At 36.3% G+C, this 23,993-nt stretch overlaps 1 protein-coding gene across 2 annotated transcripts; it reads left to right on the forward strand.

Annotated features, from left to right (window-relative positions):
* The first annotated feature begins 113 nt into the window (after positions 1–113).
* On the forward strand, positions 114–23,111 carry LOC125661171 (hepatoma-derived growth factor-related protein 2-like). 2 transcript variants are annotated; one of them, XM_056147158.1, is made up of 19 exons: positions 114–447; positions 2,843–2,919; positions 3,192–3,327; positions 4,029–4,118; positions 5,290–5,340; positions 6,289–6,414; positions 6,932–7,142; positions 9,046–9,121; positions 10,217–10,306; positions 11,338–11,482; positions 13,546–13,854; positions 14,017–14,132; positions 14,605–14,678; positions 15,606–15,676; positions 17,134–17,235; positions 18,258–18,362; positions 19,650–19,731; positions 20,009–20,715; positions 21,577–23,111. In XM_056147158.1, the coding sequence occupies exons 1-19, from the start codon at positions 367–369 to the stop codon at positions 21,835–21,837; spliced, it is 2,910 nt and encodes a 969-aa protein (XP_056003133.1). In that variant the 5' UTR covers positions 114–366; the 3' UTR covers positions 21,838–23,111. The 2 variants fall into 2 exon arrangements, with proteins under 2 accessions (XP_056003133.1, XP_056003132.1); XM_056147157.1 differs by having other exon boundaries at positions 13,546–14,132.
* Positions 23,112–23,993: the final 882 nt, after the last annotated feature.

Consider the following 23,993-nt stretch of genomic DNA (forward strand, 5'->3'; position numbering starts at 1 on the left):
AAAATTAATAGTTCATCATTAAAACAAAAGAAGGAACAAATATAATTTTAACGTACTGCATTTCTTATTATATATTTTAATCAAATAGATTATTTTGAGAAATTTTCATTGTCGTAAAATGCAATTCCCGCCAGAAATCCAATTCTCGCGTGAATTCACGGTCACAAAATTTATGATGGCGGCTCACATTGTGATGAATTCTCCTGAAGTATTCCATCGATAATCGCCAATATTAACGCGAAGGAAACCAAACGAAATTGCATTTTTTTCTGTACATGATCAGGCATCGTTGAGTTTTATGCATATAAGTTTTTAGAGCCCAACAACAGTTGTCAAACAGTGGTTGATTTAGTAAAAATTTCTAAGATGGCTAACACGAAGTCAGATTACCAGCCAATGGACAAAATATTTGCCAAAATGAAAGGATATCCACATTGGCCTGCCAGAGTAAGTGATTACTTAAATGTTATATGTGTTATTTTGCATTTTTACTGGTATAAATTTCAAATAATTATATAGTGCTGACCATGAGGTGAAATTGAAATGGCTTATATAGTGGCAGTTCAAAGGAATTGGTCTAGATTATGTAGCTTGTAGTCGTAAGCATTAGAATTGATCTATGTCGGGACAAAAAAAAGGTCTTAACATCTTTTCTTGATTACATAGTACAAACAAAATTAACTTCAGTGTGCATCAAAAATCAGCAGCCTACCTTAGTAGAGGGGTTGAAAATTCTTTAAGGCCGAAATCTGGGACTAGTAGGGCTGAAACAATTCACTGAAATATTGATACTGTGCAATATAAATGCTCGATTCAATGTTCGATTCATTGCCTCCGTATATGGTTCGATATGTAAGTTACAAATATGTAAGCAGGGTTTTATCCCGCATTTAGTTGTTACTACCCATTTTATATTTAAGGGGAATTTTTAAGAATGTAGTCATGAACTTCCAGGGGAAGGGGGACATCCATGGAATATAATATCCACAGATTATAACAGCCATATAAAGTGATTGATTACTCATTTTATCTATATTGTAAGTCTGATAATTGTAGAAAATGATATTTGTTGAAAATTCTTATACAATTTTGTCAAGTTTCTACAAATGAAGGGGATTTTTTTATCTGTGGAAGGGGAAATATCCATTTGTTGCCAAGGGGGAAAGGTACCTTTTACCGGTAGTAAAAACAACCTATAAAATCCCTGGTATGTTACAAACTGGTACAGTGAAATACATCAGTATTTATTATTTATGAGGGACAAGGTAGCATTGAATAATGTTCAGACTTTTGTTTGCCTTGAATGTGATTATTGATTGTATTGTATTGAAACAGGGTTTCAAATTACTGCTCGCCCACTCGCATTGGCGACTATACGTTGCTTTTGGGCACCCCAAATTTCCGTTCTTGGCGACTGTAATTTTGTCTGATCAACATTTTTCTTTCCGACCGATCCAAGACCTAATATAATCAAAGTTCAATTTCCGATTAAGGTTTTGTCACTTGGCGAGACATAGCTGGCGTTTAAAACCTTCCAAAACGTAAACTAGGAGAAGTTGAACAATGCAAGGGTTACTTCAATTGAAAAGAAAGGGTCTATTTTCACCAAAGTGGAAAAAAAGGGGAGAATATGGCTAGGTGATGGCAAAAAGGGGATGACATGCTGTATGTACAAAACATGACCCGAATGGTCCAATCGTTATGACAGCTTGCTCGAGTTATAAACTTGACGTCAGAACGATCGCCATTAGGTAAACTGGAAATTGTGTCGCCTCCATTAGGAGGCAGCGAAATTTTCAGTTTACGTAATGGCGCCAGTTCTGACGTTTTCCTGGCACAGTAAATATCAAAATCATAAAAAGGCAGGAAAACATCACATATTTCGGACTAGTCAATCTCGAACGCACTTATGAGCGTTTATGAAAGGGGTTCCACGATTTACTCGGAGCTTAAGCTTCTGAAGATCTTGAATACAAAATAAAGTATGGTGTTCTTTTTCTTCTCTAGGTATCAGAAACTGAATTGTTTGCAAATGTGATGTGTTTGGTTTGATTAAATACTATTGAATAGAATGGAGATCATTTTATATGATATACTGGACGGACTAGTGAAATGCTTTGCGAATTTGTGAACATCAATAATCACCAAGTCCGTATGGACTAGTGCTTGAAAAAGTTAATTTGGAACCCAGCATGAGGATATGAAAAAACATATTCAACCCATGCTATATGACAATTCAATCTGACAGTTCTTGTTGAGATTTTAATGCAAGTTGACTGGGGATCAGTAAATGAGACCCCAGAGAAGAAGTTGAAATAACAATTTTAATCACCAATCCAATTTTTATATAATGTCGTGGAGAATTTGAACTTAATATAATTACATCAGAATTCAACTTGGGTAGGTTACAGTATTCTATAATATTACATACTTAGTATTCTTATATTACCTCAGTATGATTAGTGCAGAAACACATTTTTGACACACACTGACTTTTTGACACACACTGACTTTTTGAAGCTTAATTAAGGAAAACCCCTTTTGGGTACAGGGTCCGGTACTGTTTTAATTTGGAATTTTACATCGAAAAATTACTTCTTTTTTTTATTTTTATTTGATACTTCAACAAAAAGTAATGCATTGTAGGGGGGAAACCCCCAAAATATAGACTCATTCATGTATCATGATATAATATAAATGGGTACCATGCTCCATTTTTTACCTCTGGTTTTTATAATAGTATAAATACTACAGTATTCTGTACACAGTTTGGTTTCCTTGTTTGTGGTTTCCCTGAGTAGGATTTAAGTTGCACTGCTAATTTTCATTCTCTGATTTGCAGATTGATAAACTGCCCCCTGGGATCGACAAGACGCCCAAAGGAAAGTTCCCCATCTTTTTCTATGGAACACATGAAACGTAAGCTATATGGCACACAATCAGGAACTTTTGCTTTCATGCACTAGTTTGTGTAGACAAATATTTGAAATTAGATGGAGTTGTAAATCTGCCACTCAGGATACACTTGAATACCTGTCTATGGAGATGTCATACATCTGTAGTAGATGGATCTAAAGCAATTTTAATAGAAGGCGACTATTCTTATAATTCAATAGAAGGTATCTATTGAGTATTCTGATGGTTCAATATAAGTTGACTATTCTGAAGATGACTATTTCTATTTTCAACAGAGCATTTCTTGCCCCAAAGGATATTTATCCCTATGAGAAATTTAAAGAAAAGTATGCCAAACCACAGAAACGACTGGGATTTAATGAAGGATTGTGGGAAATCGAGAACAACCCAACAGTGGTGTTTATGGGAAATGTAAGGACTCACAGAATTTTAACTAAATGTGTTAAAGACAAAACTTTGTGGATGTATATCGGCATTTACACCATGATAATCATGAAAATAGGGAAATAATCAGTCTATACGAAAGTTTTTTGGACCACACAGGACATTCGGTCCTGTGTAATCAATGAACACACCGGACCGAACCAAATTTTGTCAGACCGAAAAACCTAATGTAAAAAACCAAGGAAATCTTATTTATTATACTAGTAATACTATACCAGGGATCCCTCCCGCATAATACTTTAGACGGTCCATGCGGTTTAATCACATTCATTTACGTATTTGGATTTGTGTGATATTTTTTACTTATAACAAACATTTAATTGACTCCGCGTCAAAATAATAAAGCTTAAAACCGAATACTGAGACATCGGACATTCCGGTCCGGTGTAAAAAATGACACATTGGACCTGAGGCACTGCACATCGGTCAGGTCTGACGGTCCGATGTCTTTCGCATAGACTGGGAAATAGGAAACTTTTATTTTAGAATTAGGGATTTATTGGAAATTGATGAAAGAAGAAGGGAGAAATAATGATATCAGACTGAAAGAAATATACTTCTTACCACTATTGTTGATTTAGAAAAGATCGTTTTTATGAGGAAAAAAATTAAGATGGATGGGTTGCATTTCATGTAAAGTTCATTTATATCAATGAATTTATTTACAGAAGCCACCTGAGAGCGAATCTCCTGAAGAAGAGGAGGAACAAGAAGAGATGGTCATTGATGAAGAGGAGAAACCTGTCAAGGGAAAAAAAGTAAGGGGGATAATTAATGCACAGGTGGGACAGGCTTCTTTTGAGGTCTGGATTTCAAGGCCCTGTGCCTTCCCAATTGGGAAAAATAGCGACATTTGCTTGAAATTGGGGGGGAAAATATTCCATAGAAAGAAATAGGGAGAAAATCAAACCAGATTATTAAAGTCTGATTGGACTCCTGACTTTCAGTTTGGTCAAAGCTGACCTCATTCCAATAGTTAGAGGCCAAAAATTGAGTTTACATAACAATTTTGAAGAGAAAATTTTAATATGTGGGCCTGTGAAGAAGATTTTTGAACGAAAAGGCTACCCTGCTGTGATTTATTTTCATTGTTTGGGAATTTAAAAGCAAAAATTGGGGGAAATACCAGCTTTTTAGCATTGGGAATGGGGCCTTATTTTGGCCCCTGCAGACCCTAAAAAAATCTCTGTAGGGGAAAGAAAGCATACAAGGAATGAATCAAAGAAAAATGCCCATTCACCATTGTATCTGAGGGTAATAGAAAGATGATAAGAAGCCTGTCTTGGGAAAAGGTTTATACTCTGTAAACAGTAATGGTTAATGAGGGGAACCGACCAAGAAGGAAAAGGTAACGGGGAAATATTTTGTTTATAAGTAGGAAAAGAAAGGTGTTTTGGGGAAACAGTGAGAGACAGAAAGAAGAAAATTTAAAGTTAGGTGAGATTAAGCTACTGAAGAACTTGAAGAGGAGAAATCAGTCAGAGCAAGAAAGATGAAAATCAGTTAAAGGAAGACAGAGGGAATACTGTATGTATGTGGAGTGTAGAAAGGTGAAAGAGGAAATACTGTATGTATGTGGAGTGTAGAAAGGTTAAGAGGAAATACTGTTTGTATGTGGAGTGTAGAAAGGTTAAGAGTAGAAACCAACTGAACGGGAAATGAAGACAGAGGGAATCCATAAAGAAAGGCAACGGGGAAAGGGGGAACTCAATCAAAGGAAAGGGGGAAATCAACTAAGGGAAAGGGGGAATCAACCAAGGGAAAGGGGAATCAACCAAGGGAAAATCTTGAAAAGGGAATAATCTTTAGTTTGAGAGTAACAGCTGCAATTGTAAGAATGGGTCTATATTATGAAAAATGTGTTCAAGAATGATGATTGAAAGATTCAAGTTACTTTTTGAGGAGAACTAGAATAATTTTATATTCCAGAAGCAAGCAAAAGCAAAACCTGCACAGAAAAGAAAGAAACCCACAGCAGGGGTAAGTATTGATAATCGTGATGGGTATTTTGTAAGTTAGAATTAGTTATGATAGAAATGATGAGGGGGGGGGGGGATTTATCTCTTGTTAAAGAGGCCCACTTCTGAAGTGGTCATGGTTAAAGTGAATGAAACATTAAATATTTGTTTATTGATGCCTCTTTCTGATGACATACGACAGTGTGCAGAGGGAGGGAATAGCACAACACTAGCACCATCAGTCTTGCATATATTGCATGTAATAAAAAAAAAAGCTGAAGGTGAATATTCAGGCTTAGAAGAGCAGTCTGCGAAATTAACGGTAGTCCGAACGCTCGCGGCCAGTGATTTTCCTGTCGGACTTGTAAAATCCGCTTGGCAACAAGTCAGACTGGCTTGTAAAAAAAGTCAGACTGGCTTGTAAAAAAAAAAAAAAAAAAATTTACCCGTCAGAGTTTTAATTTGACAATCGGAAGTAAATAAATATTACGTGCATGCTCAAGTCATAGAATTAGAATAACTCACCCCAAACGAAGTCATTCATTCCATTAATTATGCATCTTCACTCGGTCTGCTCCGGGTTTGTCTTGAAAATTATTCAGATTTCAACGACTTTCATTTTTGTACTTTTTTCTTTTTTTCGGGCAAGTGAAATTGAGTTCGGGCATGTAGATTTCCTGAAAATGATTGCCCGCATGGCTTGTGGTTTGCAAATCTTAATATCATTGACTGAAAGAGACACTTGTCTTGTCTTTGTTGAGTTTTGCAGAATATGCTTGCTGGAAATTTTTAACTAGTCTATTCTAGTGGTATGGTTTATTTTTGACTACACATTCATTTTTGTCATAATATTACATTCTGTAGAGTGCATTTGTAGACAATGTCTTTGATTCAATGTCAGAAGATTTTAATGAATTTGTCACTGATTTTAATGAATTTGTCACTGAGAATGGTTGTCATTATTTCTTAGGGTAAGCAAGCTAAAAAGTCCAAAAAAGAGAAATCTGTGGAGGAAGATGAGGAGGAGGAGGAAGAAGAGTTTTTTGATGAGGAAGAGGAAGAGTCGGGGCCCTCCTCTGATAACCCTGAAGACGAGGTACAGTATTCAGAGGTCATACCGTATAGCAGGTTTTTCCCCGCAGGACTAAATTTTGACGATTTGCTAACTGGAAGGTAGGCTAATAATTTTAACGGACAAGGAAGAGTTATCTCTCTTGCAAATACTGAAGTCATAATTGGGTGCATATTTGGCGAGTGATATATTGGCAGAAAGCTATTAATCCACTAAAATAAGCCAAATTTATCACCCTGCGGAAAAAATACGATATTACATTGAGTACACTTAGCTTTTCAAATTCAAAAGACTTGCAGATTTCATAGTATTTGTAGCACATACATGTACGTGTATTTGATGATGACGGTCAGGCTTTAATAATGGGGTTGTATTATATTTATGTTGTCTGTTTGATGTCTGTCCATTTTTCCTAATTGCATAGTGAACATACCAAGTTTAGTAAATTTCTGACAAACACTGCTTACCAAACAAGTTTCCTGCAATTTCAAAGAGCATGAAAGATAAGCCAGACAAAATTATTGTATTCCAACCATTGCAGGACTTTGAGTTGGCAGATACACCCAAATCTAGAAAGAAAGGAATTCCCAAGAAAAGAGGACGGAAGAGTGTTGGTAAGAAGTCTGTGGGATCTGATGACAGCGATGAAGAGAAAGATGTGAAATCAGATGACAGTGAAGAAAAGGAGGTTGAGAAGAAACCAAAGAAAGCACCTGCCAAACCCCGGAAATCCAACACACCAGCAAAGAGGGGTAGGGTGTAAAATCAATTGAAACAAGAACTACACCCCTGTCAACTTCAAAACTACTAACTATTATAATAGAAAATCAATCGAAACAAGAACTACACCCCAGTCAACTTCAAAACTAGCAACTATTATAATAGAAAATCAACCGAAACAAGATATATACCCCAGTCAACTTCAAAACTTCTAACTATTATTAATATACTACTTTTTAGGAATCTTATCTTTATATAAGACATCGGGTTATAAAGTAGTTGCTATTTAAGATTCCCATTAGTTTTATTCAGCACAGCCACAAAACCTTTCTCATGCAATGGACCAATATTATTACAGAAGGCTAACATATTTTGATGGAGCATTTTAAACAATGATATTTAAGTGTATCTCGTGTAAAGAGAAATGTTTTCTCAGCAATAGCCACACTGAAGGCTTTGTAGAAAATTAAGCAAATATTTACTAAGCAGGTCGCTATTACCAAAATGTTCATGTCTGAATAAATTCTGTTTCTGTATGAATTATTCACTTGTTTTGAAATACATGTATTTGACATGTTCGATCTTTAAATGTCGGAATTAAAATCCTGTTTGAATTTGAATCCATTGGAGGGCAGAAATGGTGTGCATGGCAAAGGTCATTCATAAAATTTGCGTAAAAACAAAATTCTCATAACAACGTGTATTTTTTATGGTCAGTTCCTTGAATTACTAGAGAAGTGAAGTTTACTGTTTAGCAATTGAGAAATTTTTAGCCGAGTTGCAACGAAGTTGAACTCGGCTATTGGTTTGGTGATGCGGGCGGGCGTCAACAATTGGTTTCCGGATGATAACTCGAAAAGTTTACAATCTAATCAAATGAAACTTTGATATATTGTTGGGTACCAGGTAAGGAAGACCCTTATTGATTTTGGAGAAAAATTGTCAAAGGTCAAGGTCACAGTGACCGAAAATAGAATGAAAATTTCAGACAAATTTGGTTTCCGGATGATAACTCAGAAAGTTTAAATCTGAATCAAATGAAACTTTGATATATTGTTGGGTACTAGGTAAGGAAGACCCCTATTGATTTTGGAGAAAAAAGGTGAAGGTCACAGTGACCGAATATAGAACGAAAATTTCAGAAATATTTGGTTTCCGGATGATAACTCAGAAAGTTTAAATCCGAATCAAATGATACTGAAAGATATTGTTATGTACCAGGTAAGGAAGACCCTTATTGATTTTGGAGAAAATGGGTCAAAGGTCAAGGTCACCGTGACCGAAAATAGATTTAAAATTCCCCCAAAAAATTAGTTTCCGGAGAATAACTTGAAAATTTTTAATTTGAATCAAATGAAACTTGATTATATTGTTGGATACCAGCAAAGCAAGGCCCCTATTGATTTTGGAGAAAAAAGGTCAAAGGTCAAGGTCACAGTGACCAAAAATAGATTGAAAACTTCAGACAAATATGGTTTCTGGACAGTAACTTGAAAAGTTTAAAACTAAAATTAGTTCTTCACAATTATAAATATGCCACATCATTCCTGACTTTACAATGTATCCCATGCAACTCGGCTTATGCACCCCTGGGTGCATATATTGATTTTTAGTTTTAATACATTTGAAACTACAGAATCATATCCAAAAGATTTGTTTTCAATATTTGAAATTGCATGTTGTGTGAATTATCACTGACAACATGGACAACTAGAATGAAGAAAAAAACAAACAACCCAACATAATATTGTCTATTAGGCAGTATACAGAGTGAAATATGACAAACATATTTGGATTGATTTGCTATGTTTTTTATGTCAAAATGAAATAACAATGTATATTACAGCAAATCTTGTGAGATGAATTCTTTATGCTGTTATAGTCAATGTTTAACTTTAATTAAAGTTTTTGGAATATGGTTGGTTTTACTTTTAGGGAGAGCATCAACTGGAGGGAAAAAGAAAGCTGATACCAAAGTGTTAACCAGTGGCAGTGATATCAGTAGTGACAGGTAAAGTGAGGTGAAATAGTGTGTGTTATAGATATCATAAGGTGTCTCCAGTGATATCAGTAGTGACAGGTAAAGTCAGGTGAAATAGTGTGTGTTACAGATATCATAAGGTGTCTCCAAGAAGATGTGTGTTGTAGATATCATAAGGTGTTTGTTTTAGATATCACTAGGAAGATGTGTGTTATAGATATCATAAGGTGTCTGTTTTAGATATTTCCAGGGAGATGTGTGTTGTAGATATCATAAGGTGTTTGTTTTGGATATCACTAGGAAGATATGTGTTATAGATATCATAAGGTGTCTGTTGTAGATATCACTAGGGAGATTTGTGTTATAGATATCATAAGGTAGATGTGTGTTATAGATATAAGGTGTCTCCAGGGAGATGTGTTTAGTAGATATCATAAGATGTGTGTTGTAGATATCACTAGGGAGATGTGTGTTATAGATATCATAAAATGTCTCCAGGGAGATGTGTGTTGTAGATATCATAAGGTATTTGTTGTAGATATCTCCAGGGAGATGTGTGTTGTAGATATCATAAGGTATTTGTTGTAGATATCTCCAGGGAGATGTGTGTTATAGATATCATAAGGTGTCTATTGTAGATATCATAAGTTGTTTGTTGTTGATATCACTAGAGAGATGTGTGTTGTAGATATCATGAAGTACTTGTTGTAGATATCTCCAGGGAGATGTGTGTTATAAATATCATCAGATGTTTGTAGTAGATATCACTAGGGACACGCATCTTCAGAATGAAGCATACTGTAAATCATTTTCATACGTCTTGATGAGAAATTCATGTTTTTTGTGACAATTATATACTGTATACAGGATTATTTTCGTCCCGTGTTATTTTTGCCTTTCTACTCTTGTTGACCATTTAAAATTCGCCCAGACACAGTTGTGATAAAGAGAGATATGAGAAAACAAGCCAATTCCGCCCAGTCTTAAATTCGCCCATTGACAACAGGGGCGAAAATAAAACGGGGCAAATATTTCCTTATAAGTCTTGGAATTCAGATTTATCTCCATTATACTGTAACTTGGCAGTTGTACAATTAAGGAAAAGAATTGATCTTTATGCTGTAGTGATTCCAATGAAGAAATGAGCAGTTGGAAGAAAAAAGATGAAGAAAGAAAGAAAGCAATGGAGAAAAAACTCAAGGAGGCTGAGGAAAAGTAAGTTTTATGTCAATGAGTAGCATGTTGACCATTAACTGTTGAATTAAAGGTGAAGATAATGGACAGTGATCAATCTCATAACTCCTCCAAGGAATACAAAATAGAGAGTTGGGCAAACACTGACCCCTGGATATACCAGAGGTGGGACCATAATGTTAAATCTAGGATCTAGAGAGGGCACACATATCTTATGTTCAAAAGGGCACTTTTCGTCGCAGCAAGACAATTTCAGGGCACTTTCATTGTATCATACTATGATAGTAATAGAATGATCATTTAGCCTCTTCAAAAGTTAATACCTGCTGCCTTGATTTAAAACTTTTCAATCAACCTTGTGAAATAAAGAACAATTGTTAATATTAACAAATATTTTTTAAAAATCTATAGAGAAAAAAGGGCATGGTGCCAGCCAAAAAGGGCATGGTGCGGTGGCATGCTAGTTTGCTTTACATTTAACACTAGATCAGGTGCCTAGGAGGAGTAAGCATCCCCTGTCGACCGGTCACACCTGCCATGAGCCCTATGTCTTGATCAAGTAAACAGAGTTATCCATAGTCAAAATAGTGTGCCAAGAACAGCCTAACAATCAGTATGAAACATGTCAGACAGCATTTGACCCAATGATAGGTTGTATTGTACATCGTACATGTATTTTCACAGTTGGTTTCCGTGTTTATCTAAAGGTTTCGTCTCCATTCAAAGAACAGTCAAACTGAAGAGAAAAAAGCAATAGGAAAAATTATATGTTTAATGCATTTTCAGTTATTAATGTTTCCACATTTGCCAAAACTGTTCTGTTTGTCTTGAAAAAGTCAGTTAAACTGGAGGAAAAAGTATAGTGTTTTTAAGACATGACTAAAGCTGTGCTGTTTGCCTGAAGCTTAACATGGTGATAGTGACCATGATAAAAGATTATAAGCAGATTGCTTAAGTTTAATTACCTACAGTGTCTTTGGTGAATGTGGAATGTTTTCAAACTTCTGTTACATTGGAATAAAAGTATTGACTTGTTGGATGATGTGCAATAGGAGAATAAAAGAAGAGGCTGAGAGAATTAAGGCTATCAGAGCCGAACAGAGACTCGCAGCAGAGAAAGAGGACGAGGAGAACGAGGAGGAAGAGGAGGAGGTTAAACCGAGGAAGAGGTCAAAAAAGGTCAAGGATGAAGACAAGGTAACCGAGGGCTTTATTCAGAGGTTTTTGTAAAAGTACATGCATATAAGAATGGCTTTTATCAGCTCTGTTTTATGCTCCCATATTCAGAGATTCAGGGGCTCAAAGTTTTCAGTCTATCCATCTGTCAGTGTGTCTGCAAAAAGTTTTAACTTTTGAATGATTAGTGATGGAGCTTTCATATTTCACTTGTGTATTTCTTTTGATTAGACCTTTTTTTAAGTAACAAATTCTTTTAACCCATGTCCTTGACCTTGGATTTTAACCTACATTTGAAAAAAAAAACTTTAACCTTGACCTTAACTTTTGAATGATTAGTGATGGGGCTATTTTTCTTGGATGTGTTGTGGTATCAGATACAAAATGAAGTATCAAGCACATCCATAACTGTTTCTGAACAGTTTTTCTAGTGTACATTAACAAAATTGAAATGTTATGGCTAGGGGTGCGGGTGCCTGTGCTTTTTAACTTGCCTAGTCCTATGTTCCCAGGGAACCCAAAGGATTAAGTCAAGTCCTAAGTCTCGTTTTAAGAACCTTTTATTCTCCAGAACCGTGTGTCCAATTTCAAGCAAACTTTGCATATGGTATGCCGAAGTAAAGAGGATTCATCTTTCTTCAGATGAATGGCTAAGCTCCTTGTCAAGAGGGGACTATTTGGAAATAGAGTGGGGTATTGAGGAAGTCTTTTCATGAGTCTGTTGAATCAGAATAGCCAAATTCAAGTGTAAAACTAGGGCCCATAGCAGATCTCAATAGAGGTTTTATATTTTACTTATAAATATATTTTAACTTTTAAAACCTTAATTTCAAGAAGTGTAAGTATACAACAGTCTAGGTTGGGCTAGTTGAATGTAAAATTTACTAGCCCGAACAAAAATTCATTAGTCCAAAATCAAAACAGTTTATTAAAGCAAATTTAACTTACAAACACAAAAAATGTTTCCGTATTGTAAGAATGAAAACAAAAACAAATGAAAAACTTCAGTTATACTCCACTTCATATAATATTAAATTTCTGTCAATTTCAGATTCAAGCAACTCATTTTCAGTCTCCTCCTCATCATCTTACATTTTTCACAATACGTACACGGCGTTGTATTTTTTTCACATCAAATTTTAGCTATGGACAGTTCCAGGTCCATGATTGAACAAATCCACGCTTTCTCTTTGACTCGTATCTTCGTTGTCTGACTTCGTTTTTCCCAATCGCCATGACATCGGAAGAGCGACCTGTGTAGGTGCCATACGAATCACACCTACAGTCACCATATCATACATATGGACTACCCATGGGATGAAGATGTTCCCTGTCAATTTTGGGGTCAAAAGGTCAAAGGTCACGCGCACTGGACATCAAAGTAGCAATATGGTTCCCATTTAAATTCTTTAACGGCTTTTTTCATCGCATGGAGATGCTGTGTTCCTAGATAATACATTTCTCCCTACAAACGAGAATACCCAAGGTTTGTCATGCCATTTGGGTTTTTTTACACTCAGAAAAGAGGTAGTTTATACCTATTACCAACACCCTTTGGGAGATTGGGGTAAGCGGGGGGTATTCTTAGTGAGCATTGCTCACAGTACCTCTTGTTAGAGTTTGACATTTAAGATGAAATTACCCGGTACGAAATAGTTTGGACTCGATGAACTGGCAAGCAAACTCGGCCAATCAAATAACGTTATTACACGAGCCTTAGTGTTTACAGATTTTTTATAAAGTCCTGTATATTTATGCTAGTCTGATCGGGTTAGTGTGGGAAAAATCTACTAGTCCGACAGAAATTTTACTAGAAATCAGGCGTCGGTCTAGCGTTTTTCGACCAGACTGATACAATGAATCTTGATTCTCATTGAAGTGTACATGGGTAGTGTAGATTCAGTTTTCATTAACCAAAAGCAGTTCCAAAATAGCTGTAGCTAGGTTTAAAGATTTTCACTTTTATCGTCTCAACTTTATGAATCTTAATACTTACATGAGATAGATGACTCTGGTAAGCTTTAGGAGTCACATGACTGCGTAATACATTGAGTGGTGATTTCACTAAATGCATGTTTTTCTAGCTGACAGATGATGAGCACCAGTCCAGCACCCCGAAACCAGCAAAGCATGTTAAGAAGAAATCCGAGACAAAGACAAACAAAGCTGAGAAAAACAAAGAGAAGGACAAAGACGAAGGGGAGGAAAAAGTGGATGACGAGAAAAGTGAACCCACAGAAGAAGCGAAGACAGAGGAGAGCATCCAGGAAACATCCCCGAAAAAACCAGTGATCGAGTCGGACACAGAGGAAACGGAAAAGGTGGAGAAGACAGAAGACGTGGAGGAAAAGAAGGTGGAAAGTTCAGTGGAGAACGAGAAGAAAGTGGAAAAGGTAAAACGTACTACCCTCTATGTACAGGAGGTGGATCACAGGAAAGTAGATGTCTCTGTTATCTTTGTTATAACAGGATTAAAGAATTTTAAATTTTTTTCCCTTGTTATGTGGATTTTTTTTCCCTCTCAATATGTATGTAATTACTGTTATGGTTTGCAGAAAGAAGACTTGGAAAAAGAAGAGAAGGCTAGATTGGCCAGAGAAGAGGCGAGGCGAGCAAGGGAGGAGGAACGAAGGCGGAAACAGGAGAGGGAACGCGAGAGGGAGCGTAAAATGTAAGTCAGCAGGAAGCATAAATCTTCAAATGTTGCATCATCTTGCTAACAAGGCACGGATAATAAATTTGCGATAAATTATGCACAATATGAAGCTACAGTATAATTGTGTTAACATAGCAAAAAGCAAATCGCTACATGAAGCAAATTATGTTATTGCAGCATGAAGCATATTGTGCATACACAGCATGAAGCCAATCATGTTAACATGCATGTAGCATGAAGCAAATTGTGTTGAAACAGCATGAAGCAATGAACTGTCTATCAATTGATTATAAAACCTACGTTTGTAACTCGATAGAGATTCAGGTACTGTGTGCACGAAAAGTGAAAATTGACTGTGAATTAGTTGTATGTAAATTAGTTTATGTAAATTAGTTGTACATGAAATTGTATGTAAATTGGTTGACTGTTAATTGTATTTTAAGTTAGTTGGATGTAAATTTTGTTTCTTTTTGTTTTCCTGGTACAGCAAAGAAAGAGAGGAGGAGAAGGAGAGGAAGAAAAGGGAGAAATATGAACAGAAGAAAAAGGATAAGATAAGTTGTAAGTACACAGTCTTCACGAAAAACTTTGTGAAGCACAGGCCCTTCAGGCCTCCCAGTATAATAATTTTGCAAGCCCGAACAATATTTTACAGGCCCAAAATGTTTTTTTCTAATTTGATTACTTGTCATTTACAAGGTGTTGCATGCTGATTCTACACTATAGATACATGTATGTTCTACTGTAGGAAAATACATATTAAGATGATCATAGTTAGAGAACAACTGAAATCAAAAGAATTATCTTATTTTATTTTTCAACATATTAACAGCAGCTCATGTTCTACTTTGTTTTGTAAACACCACATACAAAACATTTTGTTTTCTCCAGAATTAAATCTTAGCAAAGGCCCATCCTTGGTCCAATGCGGCATGAATTTTCGTTTCTATTTTCTCCTTGTACGACCGTGTTTTTTTTATTTGGATCTGATGGTTGTGATTGCGAAATACGCTCGTGAGGTCTGGAATTTCACGGATGAGCCCCCTCCCTACACTGACACTGGAAGTTCATGTAAAATATAGTATGTGTATTTTTTATACATGCACATGCTATATATTTACATTAACTTCCAGTGCCCTTGCCTCCCTATACTTCAGAAAAGACAGCATGGTTGATCGTTTTTCGATGCGAATCCTGACAAAGTCTAAGTCAATCTCACGCTTTATTTGTAATATATACAAAACATACAATAAAACATTTACAGGCCCGCCGGACTCCTGGGTTAAATATTTTTAGAAGCCCGATCCCGATTTTACTGGCATTGGGCCACCGGTTAACGTCGAAGACCGAGTACATGTGGGATTGAATTGTGATTTGTACACCCAGTCTGGTGGTGGTGTTGGTCCCGAATTTGTCTATAAGTACATACTTCTTGTTCTGTTGGAGACCGGTAGAAATGGAGATTTTAGAATTTTGTTTACATTTCAGTCATTCAAACTGAAGGAAAACTGAGTGCCATGGATAAAGAGATTAAACTATGTGTTCAAAGAGAATCCACAGTGAGTATCCTTCCCTTCATTGTGTGGATTTCTAGGGCCCGTTTTACAAAACAACTTACGACAAAGTCGCAAGTCTTAAATTTTATTACACAGTTATTACTTTGAATGAAGTTGGATAACATTTTGAGAAATGGAACAACTTCAGTGATTGAACTTCTGGCTAGATAAATAAGTTATTCAGCCTGACATGCATTATATTTATCAAGTAGATTGGCCCTTGGGGATCCAGGTTAGAATAGGTCCTCAGTACCCCTTGCTTGTCATAGAAGGCGACTAAATGGGGCAGTCCTTCGGATGAGACCGCAAAACCGAGGTCCCGTGTGACAGCAGGTTTGGCACGATAAAGATCCCTCCCTGATCATAGTCCGTAAGATTGAAATTTTGCAGCCCTTCACCAGCAGTGGTGATGTCTCCATATGAGTGAAATATTCTTGAGAGGGACGTTAAACAATATTCAATCAATCAATTTTAAAAGTAGATTGAAATCACTTTCATTAGAAGCAGCTCAAATCTGATGGTTTTAATAACATTCACGTTATAGTTTGGGCTTTACTTGTATAAATATCGCGATCAAAACCAAGTGCATTCAAATTCCCTTCACAAAAGGCAATTTCATTATTAGGTGTTCAATGCTGTCCTTTGTTCTGTGTGGACACTTCATACCATTGAGATGAACTGTCACTGGTCAGAATTGCCTAATATGTACAGTGCATGTTAAACATGTACATACTGTATTTTACACGAGTACTTAATGCCATGAAATGACCCCTACACGTCATGAAAACATGAATTCGCAAGTTTTACATCGTTTTCCAGCAATATAAAAAGGAGTAATTTTATTTCACGAGTGGTTCTTGTGAAATAACGCAAAAATAGAATCCTCGCATTATATTCAGAAATCTATGGTATATATATGTGTCTGTCATGTTAATTAATTTGCCAGTCTGAGAGTCTGTCAGTGAAAGAGCACTCCCTGTTCATATATTCACTGCATCTAGAACAAAAGGTAAAGAAAAATCTTAACCAATTTTCATCATAGAATCCACTTAGGATACCCCACCAATTTCAGTCTTCATAAAGCAGAAGCCAAGAATTGTTGGTGCAATAACTTAACTATGTGTACTGTCGAACAGGACAAGGGCAAGATCCACAAAACTGTCAGAGGATGGGATTAATGCATTTGTTGTTTCCCTGAAATAGCATAGAATTACCTGCTTTGGTTTAAAATTGGGAGTTGGAGCCCCTGTGAACCCCTTTTCCCTTTGATTACTGTAGTTAAAACCTGTTGATATTTGTCTTGAGTTTTTGTAAAGAAAGTGAACTAGCGATATCTGACTTAAAGCTGATATTATAGATGTCTCAATATTTTGTGAAGTATGTACACAACATTGAATATCTCTTGATATTTTGTGAAGGATATAGACAGCATTGGATATTTGTCTTGATATTTTGTGAAGGATGTGGACAAGTGTCTAGCTATAATGGAGGATTTGGATGCTCTTCCTGTGAATCAGATGATGCTTAAGAAAAACCCAGATATCATGAAAACCATCAAAATGGTAAGTCACCACGGTAACCACAACAATGGTAGTCACTGAAAAACCATCAAAATGGTCAATCATTTCCAAAACCACTCAAAAGGAAAATCACCTTGTAAAACCTTTATAACGGGGCAAGTCACTTTGATAACCATTAAAACACTAAAAATCCGTTCTAATGGGATGCCGCCATGGAAAATCTTTCACAATATCTGATTAAAAGAGGTGAAAGTAGATCTTGGATCATAGGAATTGCTTTAACGGCATCTTGTAAATTGTTAAAAAGAAAGTACTTCATAAAAGCCATTGACAGAACAGGACATACGGATCAGTTAATCAGTGAGGATTGAATAAGGTTTTTGATATAGTATTCGGGTACTGCGTAGATGGTCATTATTTTAAAAAAAAGTTTTAAAAATGCCATAAAAATGTTCATATTTAGCAATTCTTGTTTTCATAAAAATGATCAACATCAGGGAATCTTTACACATTTGCATGGTTGTTTGCTCTGAAAACTACCTATATCTTTCCTATGTCGAGTTTTGTGTTTTTGACAGTTGAGGAAAACTACATGTATCTTTGAGTTTAGTTGAGTTTTGTGTTTTTGACAGTTGAGGAAAACTACATGTATCTTTGAGTTGAGTTGAGTTTTGTGTTTTTGACAGTTAAGGAAAACTACATGTATCTTTGAGTTGAGTTGAGTTTTGTGTTTTTGACAGTTGAGGAAAACTACATGTATCTTTGAGTTGAGTTGAGTTTTGTGTTTTTGACAGTTGAGGAAAACTACATGTATCTTTGAGTTGAGTTGAGTTTTGTGTTTTTGACAGTTAAGGAAAACTACATGTATCTTTGAGTTGAGTTGAGTTTTGTGTTTTTGACAGTTGAGGAAAACTACATGTATCTTTGAGTTGAGTTGAGTTTTGTGTTTTTGACAGTTGAGGAAAACTACATGTATCTTTGAGTTGAGTTGAGTTTTGTGTTTTTGACAGTTGAGGAAAACTACATGTATCTTTGAGTTGAGTTGAGTTTTGTGTTTTTGACAGTTGAGGAAATACAAGGGAAGTGAGAAGATCCGGATGAAGGCAGAAGTTATCTACCACAAGTTCAAGGGATTCTTCCTCCAGGGCGACGGTGAACTCAACAGTTCCGTAAGTACTCATTAGTGTGTGTGGGTAATTACATCAGTTCTGTAAGTACTCATTACTGTGTGTGGGTAATTATATCAGCTCTGTAAGTACTCATTACTGTGTGTGGGTAATTATATCAGCTCTGTAAGTACTCATTACTGTGTGTGGGTAATTATATCAGCTCTGTAAGTACTCATTACTGTGTGTGGGTAATTATATCAGCTCCGTAAGTACTCATTACTGTGTGTGGGTAATTATATCAGCTCTGTAAGTACTCATTACTGTGTGTGGGTAATTATATCAGCTCTGTAAGTACTCATTACTGTGTGTGGGTAATTATATCAGCTCCACAAGTACTCATTACTGTGTGTGGGTAATTATAACAGCTCTGTAAGTACTCATTACTGTGTGTGGGTAATTATATCAGCTCTGTAAGTACTCATTACTGTGTGTGGGTAATTATATCAGCTCCACAAGTACTCATTACTGTGTGTGGGTAATTATATCAGCTCCACAAGTACTCATTACTGTGTGTGGGTAATTATATCAGCTCTGTAAGTACTCATTACTGTGTGTGGGTAATTATATCAGCTCTGTAAGTACTCATTACTGTGTGTGGGTAATTATATCAGCTCCACAAGTACTCATTACTGTGTGTGGGTAATTATATCAGCTCCACAAGTACTCATTACTGTGTGTGGGTAATTATATCAGCTCCACAAGTACTCATTACTGTGTGTGGGTAATTATATCAGCTCCACAAGTACTCATTACTGTGTGTGGGTAATTATATCAGCTCCACAAGTACTCATTACTGTGTGTGGGTAATTATATCAGCTCTGTAAGTACTCATTACTGTGTGTGGGTAATTATATCAGCTCCACAAGTACTCATTACTGTGTGTGGGTAATTATATCAGCTCTGTAAGTACTCGTTACTGTGTGTGGGTAATTATATCAGCTCTGTAAGTACTCATTACTGTGTGTGGGTAATTATATCAGCTCCACAAGTACTCATCAGAAGTGGGACGATACCCTTTCTAGCCGATCCGATATGTATCATGATACTTGACACATAATATGATATACATGTATATCGCGATACTTTGCATATCAATAAAAACTAGAAAAAAGGATTTCATATTTCTTCAGTTCAAAACAAAACAGAAAATATCACTCGGTTCAGCTACTTACTTGATTAGAATAAAATAAATATCACAATGCTCCAAACAGCTTACAAATAACTTGTCAGTGTTTCTTGCTGATGATTAGTTGATTATTCCAAACTTGTTTTGTTGTTTATTGTTAGATATTGGAACATCAAAAGAAGCACAAAATCACAGACACCAAGGAAAGAGAAAACAAGGAAAATGAGATCTCTCGAGGGACAGGTGAGACGCGAGATTAAACATTTATATCGCTTCTTTTTTTTAATAAATAAAACAAGATGTCTCGCCCAATGGTTTCAGCAGAACTAGTGATGTTTCTATATGTGATGTATGTCGTGTTCTTCCAAGTTAAAGAGTAGATCTAAACACGTCCATGTAAGACTTTTTCTATTGCCCAGAAAGGTACACTTTTTGTTAGAACGGATTTATCGCAAGAATTACCCACAAGTAAAATTCTTGTGTGTAAAATGGTTTTTAGTCCATCCTTCTATATTTACAGAGGTGACATCAAACATTAACGACACGACAGACGGGGTCGATGCCCGGCTAGGAATGGAAAGTGATGGAATTCCAGGATTGGATCGTGTTACTGACACTGCAATGGATGCATCTACGAGTGATACGGAACTCACCAAACGTATCGAACAATTAACAGGTGAGGTGGTCGCAAAACTGGAGTCGTGGCCCTCAGACAGCAGTGATAAAGAAGACGGTTTTAAAAGTTTAAAAAGCTGGCCAGAGTTGCCTCTGTTGCCAGGTTTGTCGTTGGATTCTGGAACACAGAATAATACAGAAAAAGAAATTGGTGAGACCAGTGAATTAGCAGCAACGGAGAGCAGCGTAAAAAGCAATGACGTTAATACAAGTGAAAACACCGAAGTGAATAAATCAGAAAGTGACGAGAAAAAAGAGGTGGTGTCTTCTCCAAAGGAAAGTGAAAAATCAGAGAAAACAGAAACTGGTCCTATTAAATCTGGTTCACCTCCTTCAACAAACTCAACAAATACATTTAGGAGAACTTCTCATATTCTTAGTTTACCATTACCAATTATTGACGATGATTCCCAAGATGTTGGCACGGATGACGATGCCATGGACATCTCTCCTGCCATTTCTCCGGAAAAAAAGGCGTCCACGGAGAAAGAGACCAAAGACAACGTCAATCGCTCCCCGGAGAAGGAAGAGGAGGATCCATTAGATGAACAGGTAAGCCAATCAGAGTCGGAAATCACAAATACAAAATCAGAAGTGGTGTACCATCTGTTGTAAAAGCATTGTAGGATTTTCAGTGAGGATTCAATTTTCTTTTCTTATATTTTGGTTAATAGCGTTTTCTCAGCATTTCACTTAGAATGGTATGTTCGTCTTCAAAAAGTCGAATTTTTTTAAAACTTGAAATTTTAGTATCATAAAAAATTATTTGCAGCTTATTTTCATGGTCCCCATTTGTTAATAATGTAATACACATACAGATGCATACACACTCACACCAATATTGTCATGTAAGGGGTACTTACAAATGTAGCATGCCTAGATTATGGCAAGATGTTCTCTCTTTTTGTGTATTAATTGATGTTAGGAATTGACACAAAAAGAGGCACTCCTGTAATATTAAGTTGCAATAAAATCCGCAATGTTTTTTTTTTTGTTTGATTTTTTAAAAATTGAGAAGTGACCTTGTGAAGGTTTAGCGACTTGGTCACATACCATGCTTTAGACGCCGTCTTCATTTTGACTTTGATTTGAAGTTTTCAGGAGTATGTCTTTGTTTTCTGATAGCCACACCCAGCAGGAAAATCTTCAGAATTTGTTCATTAAGTACATTCAGTTTCTTACCAATGAAAAATTAATTGATTATTGCTGGAAGAAAAGTATTTGGTCAATTTTTAATTGTAATTGATGATCGAAGCATCAGTTATTTATAAATTGCACTACATGTGGTTTGCATTTACCTTCACAATCTGTAAAAAAAAAAATCTCAAACATTGTTAAATTTCATACTTTCAATGTATTTTAAAAGGAGATTCGTTGAAATTTAGTTTCAATGTCAATTTTGTTTATGTTCAGGAGCGAATTGACCTGGATGCCAGAATACAAGCCATTATGGCTAGCAACACACTGAATAATCTGGAAACGGAGGACAGCAATGGTCCCGTCTCACCAACGGACGAAAAACCGGAGAAGGAAGAGGAGATCATCAAACCCACTACAAACGACATTCCGGTGAAAAAAGCAGAGGCTCCAGCAAAGAAGACGGAGAAAGAGACAGAGTCGGACACTGAACCAATCATGGACGATGACGAACTTCATAGCTTATTAGGAATTTAGTGTTTGGTCGTTTTAGTGATTTCGTGATTTATTTCAGTCGAGAATATTCAAGGAGTCTATGCTGGATGGTATAATGCTGTCAATTATCGTACCAATTTTGATACAGTGAGCGTCGGGGAAAGTATCTCTGGATCAGTTCCCGGAAAAGATGGCAACAGATTCACTATGCCGTTTGTTATCCGTTGGATAAGCCTGTAAAATTACTTTGTGTATTGTAGAAAATGCCCTGGTGTGCACATTGTCAAGAAATATCATTGAATGTTTTAAGTCAACTTTTTCCTTGAAGTTGTCAGTTTGAACGGGTCCTTGTGATGTTACTGTGTACATATGAGAGAGAGTGTTGTTACCGAATAATAGTCATGTCAAATGTGACAATCCCTCTGTTAATGCTGATCTGTCATACTGTGAAGGAGTACCTTGTCTTACAGGGCATTCAGATTAGAGAGGTTTCGCTATACAAAGGACAAGTTGTTACCCTTTAACAACATAGTTGCAGGTGATATGGTACATGCTTGCGTAAGTGACATGTACGAGCATAAGAAGTCAGGCACAAGTTGTGAGTGTTAGCATTTAGAACCCGGGAATTGTACAGTTACAGTGTATATCGTGAGAGGAAGATGCCCAAATATTTAGGTCAAGTGGTCAAAATGATAGTTTTGAAGTTGGTTCGCAATGTGGGGGGGGGGGGGGGCACTCTGCTTACAATCCTTTTATTTTGAACAGTTCATAGTGAAAGAAAAGCTTTGTTTTTGTGTGGTGCCATTTAAATGTAAATATCCGAATATCCGTATCCTACTGTGCAGTTTTCTGATTAAGTGAAGCAGAAGGTTACATTTATGGTTAATTTTATTATCAATTTCCAAATTGACTTGATTCAGTTATAGTTACTCCCTCAATGGCAGAATTAGAGGGATAATCAAACACTGCTTTTCATCCAATTCTTACACAGGTAGCCAAAACTCTATTTACATTTGTTGTAAAAAGAATATTCCTGTAAGATCCCGGATCCACCACTGTTACTCTCTTGCTTATTGGAGGAATGCGATAAATGTGAACTGCCTATAAATATGTTAGATCAAATATGCTAGTTTGGCATGGAACCTTGGTGATATTCTGAATAGATCATCTCATTACATTCTCATCTACACAACATATTCCTATCACTTTTGTATTTTCAAAATACGTTGTATCGTGTCCTGTATATGTTTATGCATAGATTGATTCAAAATCTTGAAAATGTGAAAACAGGAATAATAAAAAAAAAATCAACACAATTTTAAGTGTCTTAAAAGTTTGTTATCTCTCCTCCAGGATGGAGATGGTGGGTAGAGCGCAACATTTGACTTTCTTTCAGAAAAGGCTCTATAACAGATTTTCTTGATGTAATGATTTATTTTTAGCTCAACTGAACCAAAGGTTCAAATGAGCTTTTCTGATCACATTTTGTCTGTCGTCCGTCTGTAAACTTTTAACATTTTCGACTTCTCCAGAACCACTGGGCCAATTTCAACCAAACTTGGCCAAAAGCATCCTTGGGTGAAGGGCTTTCAAGTTTGTTCAAATGAAGGGCCATGTCCTTTTCAAAGGGGAGATAATCACAAAAATAGGGTGGGGTCACTAAAAAATCTTCTTCTGAAGAACCACTGGGCCAGAAGAGCTGAGATTTACATGAAAGCTTCTTGACAATGCAGATTCAAGTTTGTTCAAATCACGGGTCCCGGGGTTTGGATGAGACCACAAGAGGGGATCAAAATTTTACATAAAAATATATAGGAAAAATCTTCTTCTCAAGAACCACTGAGCCAGAAAAGCTCATTTTTACATGAAAACTTTCTGACATAGTACAGATTCAAGTTTGTTCAAATCATGGCCCCCAGGGGTAGGATGGGGCCACAAGGGGGGATCAAAGTTTTACATACAAATATATAGGGAAAAACTTCTCAACAAGAACCACTAAGCCAGAACAGAAAAGCTGAGATTTACATGAAAACTTTCTGACATAGTGCAGATTCAAGTTTGTTCAAATCATGGGCCCGGGGGGGGGGGGGGGGGGGGGGGGGGTCAAAGTTTTACATACAAATATAGGGAAAATCTTCTCAAGAACCATTGGGCCAGAGAAGTTGACATTTACATGAAAGCTTTCTGACGTAATGTAG

The sequence above is a fragment of the Ostrea edulis genome, chromosome 8 (assembly GCF_947568905.1).
Source record: "Ostrea edulis chromosome 8, xbOstEdul1.1, whole genome shotgun sequence".
NCBI lineage: Eukaryota > Metazoa > Mollusca > Bivalvia > Ostreida > Ostreidae > Ostrea > Ostrea edulis.

Excerpts from the sequence above, each read along its gene's own strand:
- LOC125661171 (XM_056147157.1), top strand. The coding sequence starts at position 367 with ATGGCTAACACGAAGTCAGATTACCAGCCAATGGACAAAATATTTGCC. Across the intron at positions 3,328-4,028 it reads CAGTGGTGTTTATGGGAAAT|AAGCCACCTGAGAGCGAATC; the intron begins GTAAGGACTCAC and ends ATTTATTTACAG. Across the intron at positions 10,307-11,337 it reads CTCAAGGAGGCTGAGGAAAA|GAGAATAAAAGAAGAGGCTG; the intron begins GTAAGTTTTATG and ends GATGTGCAATAG.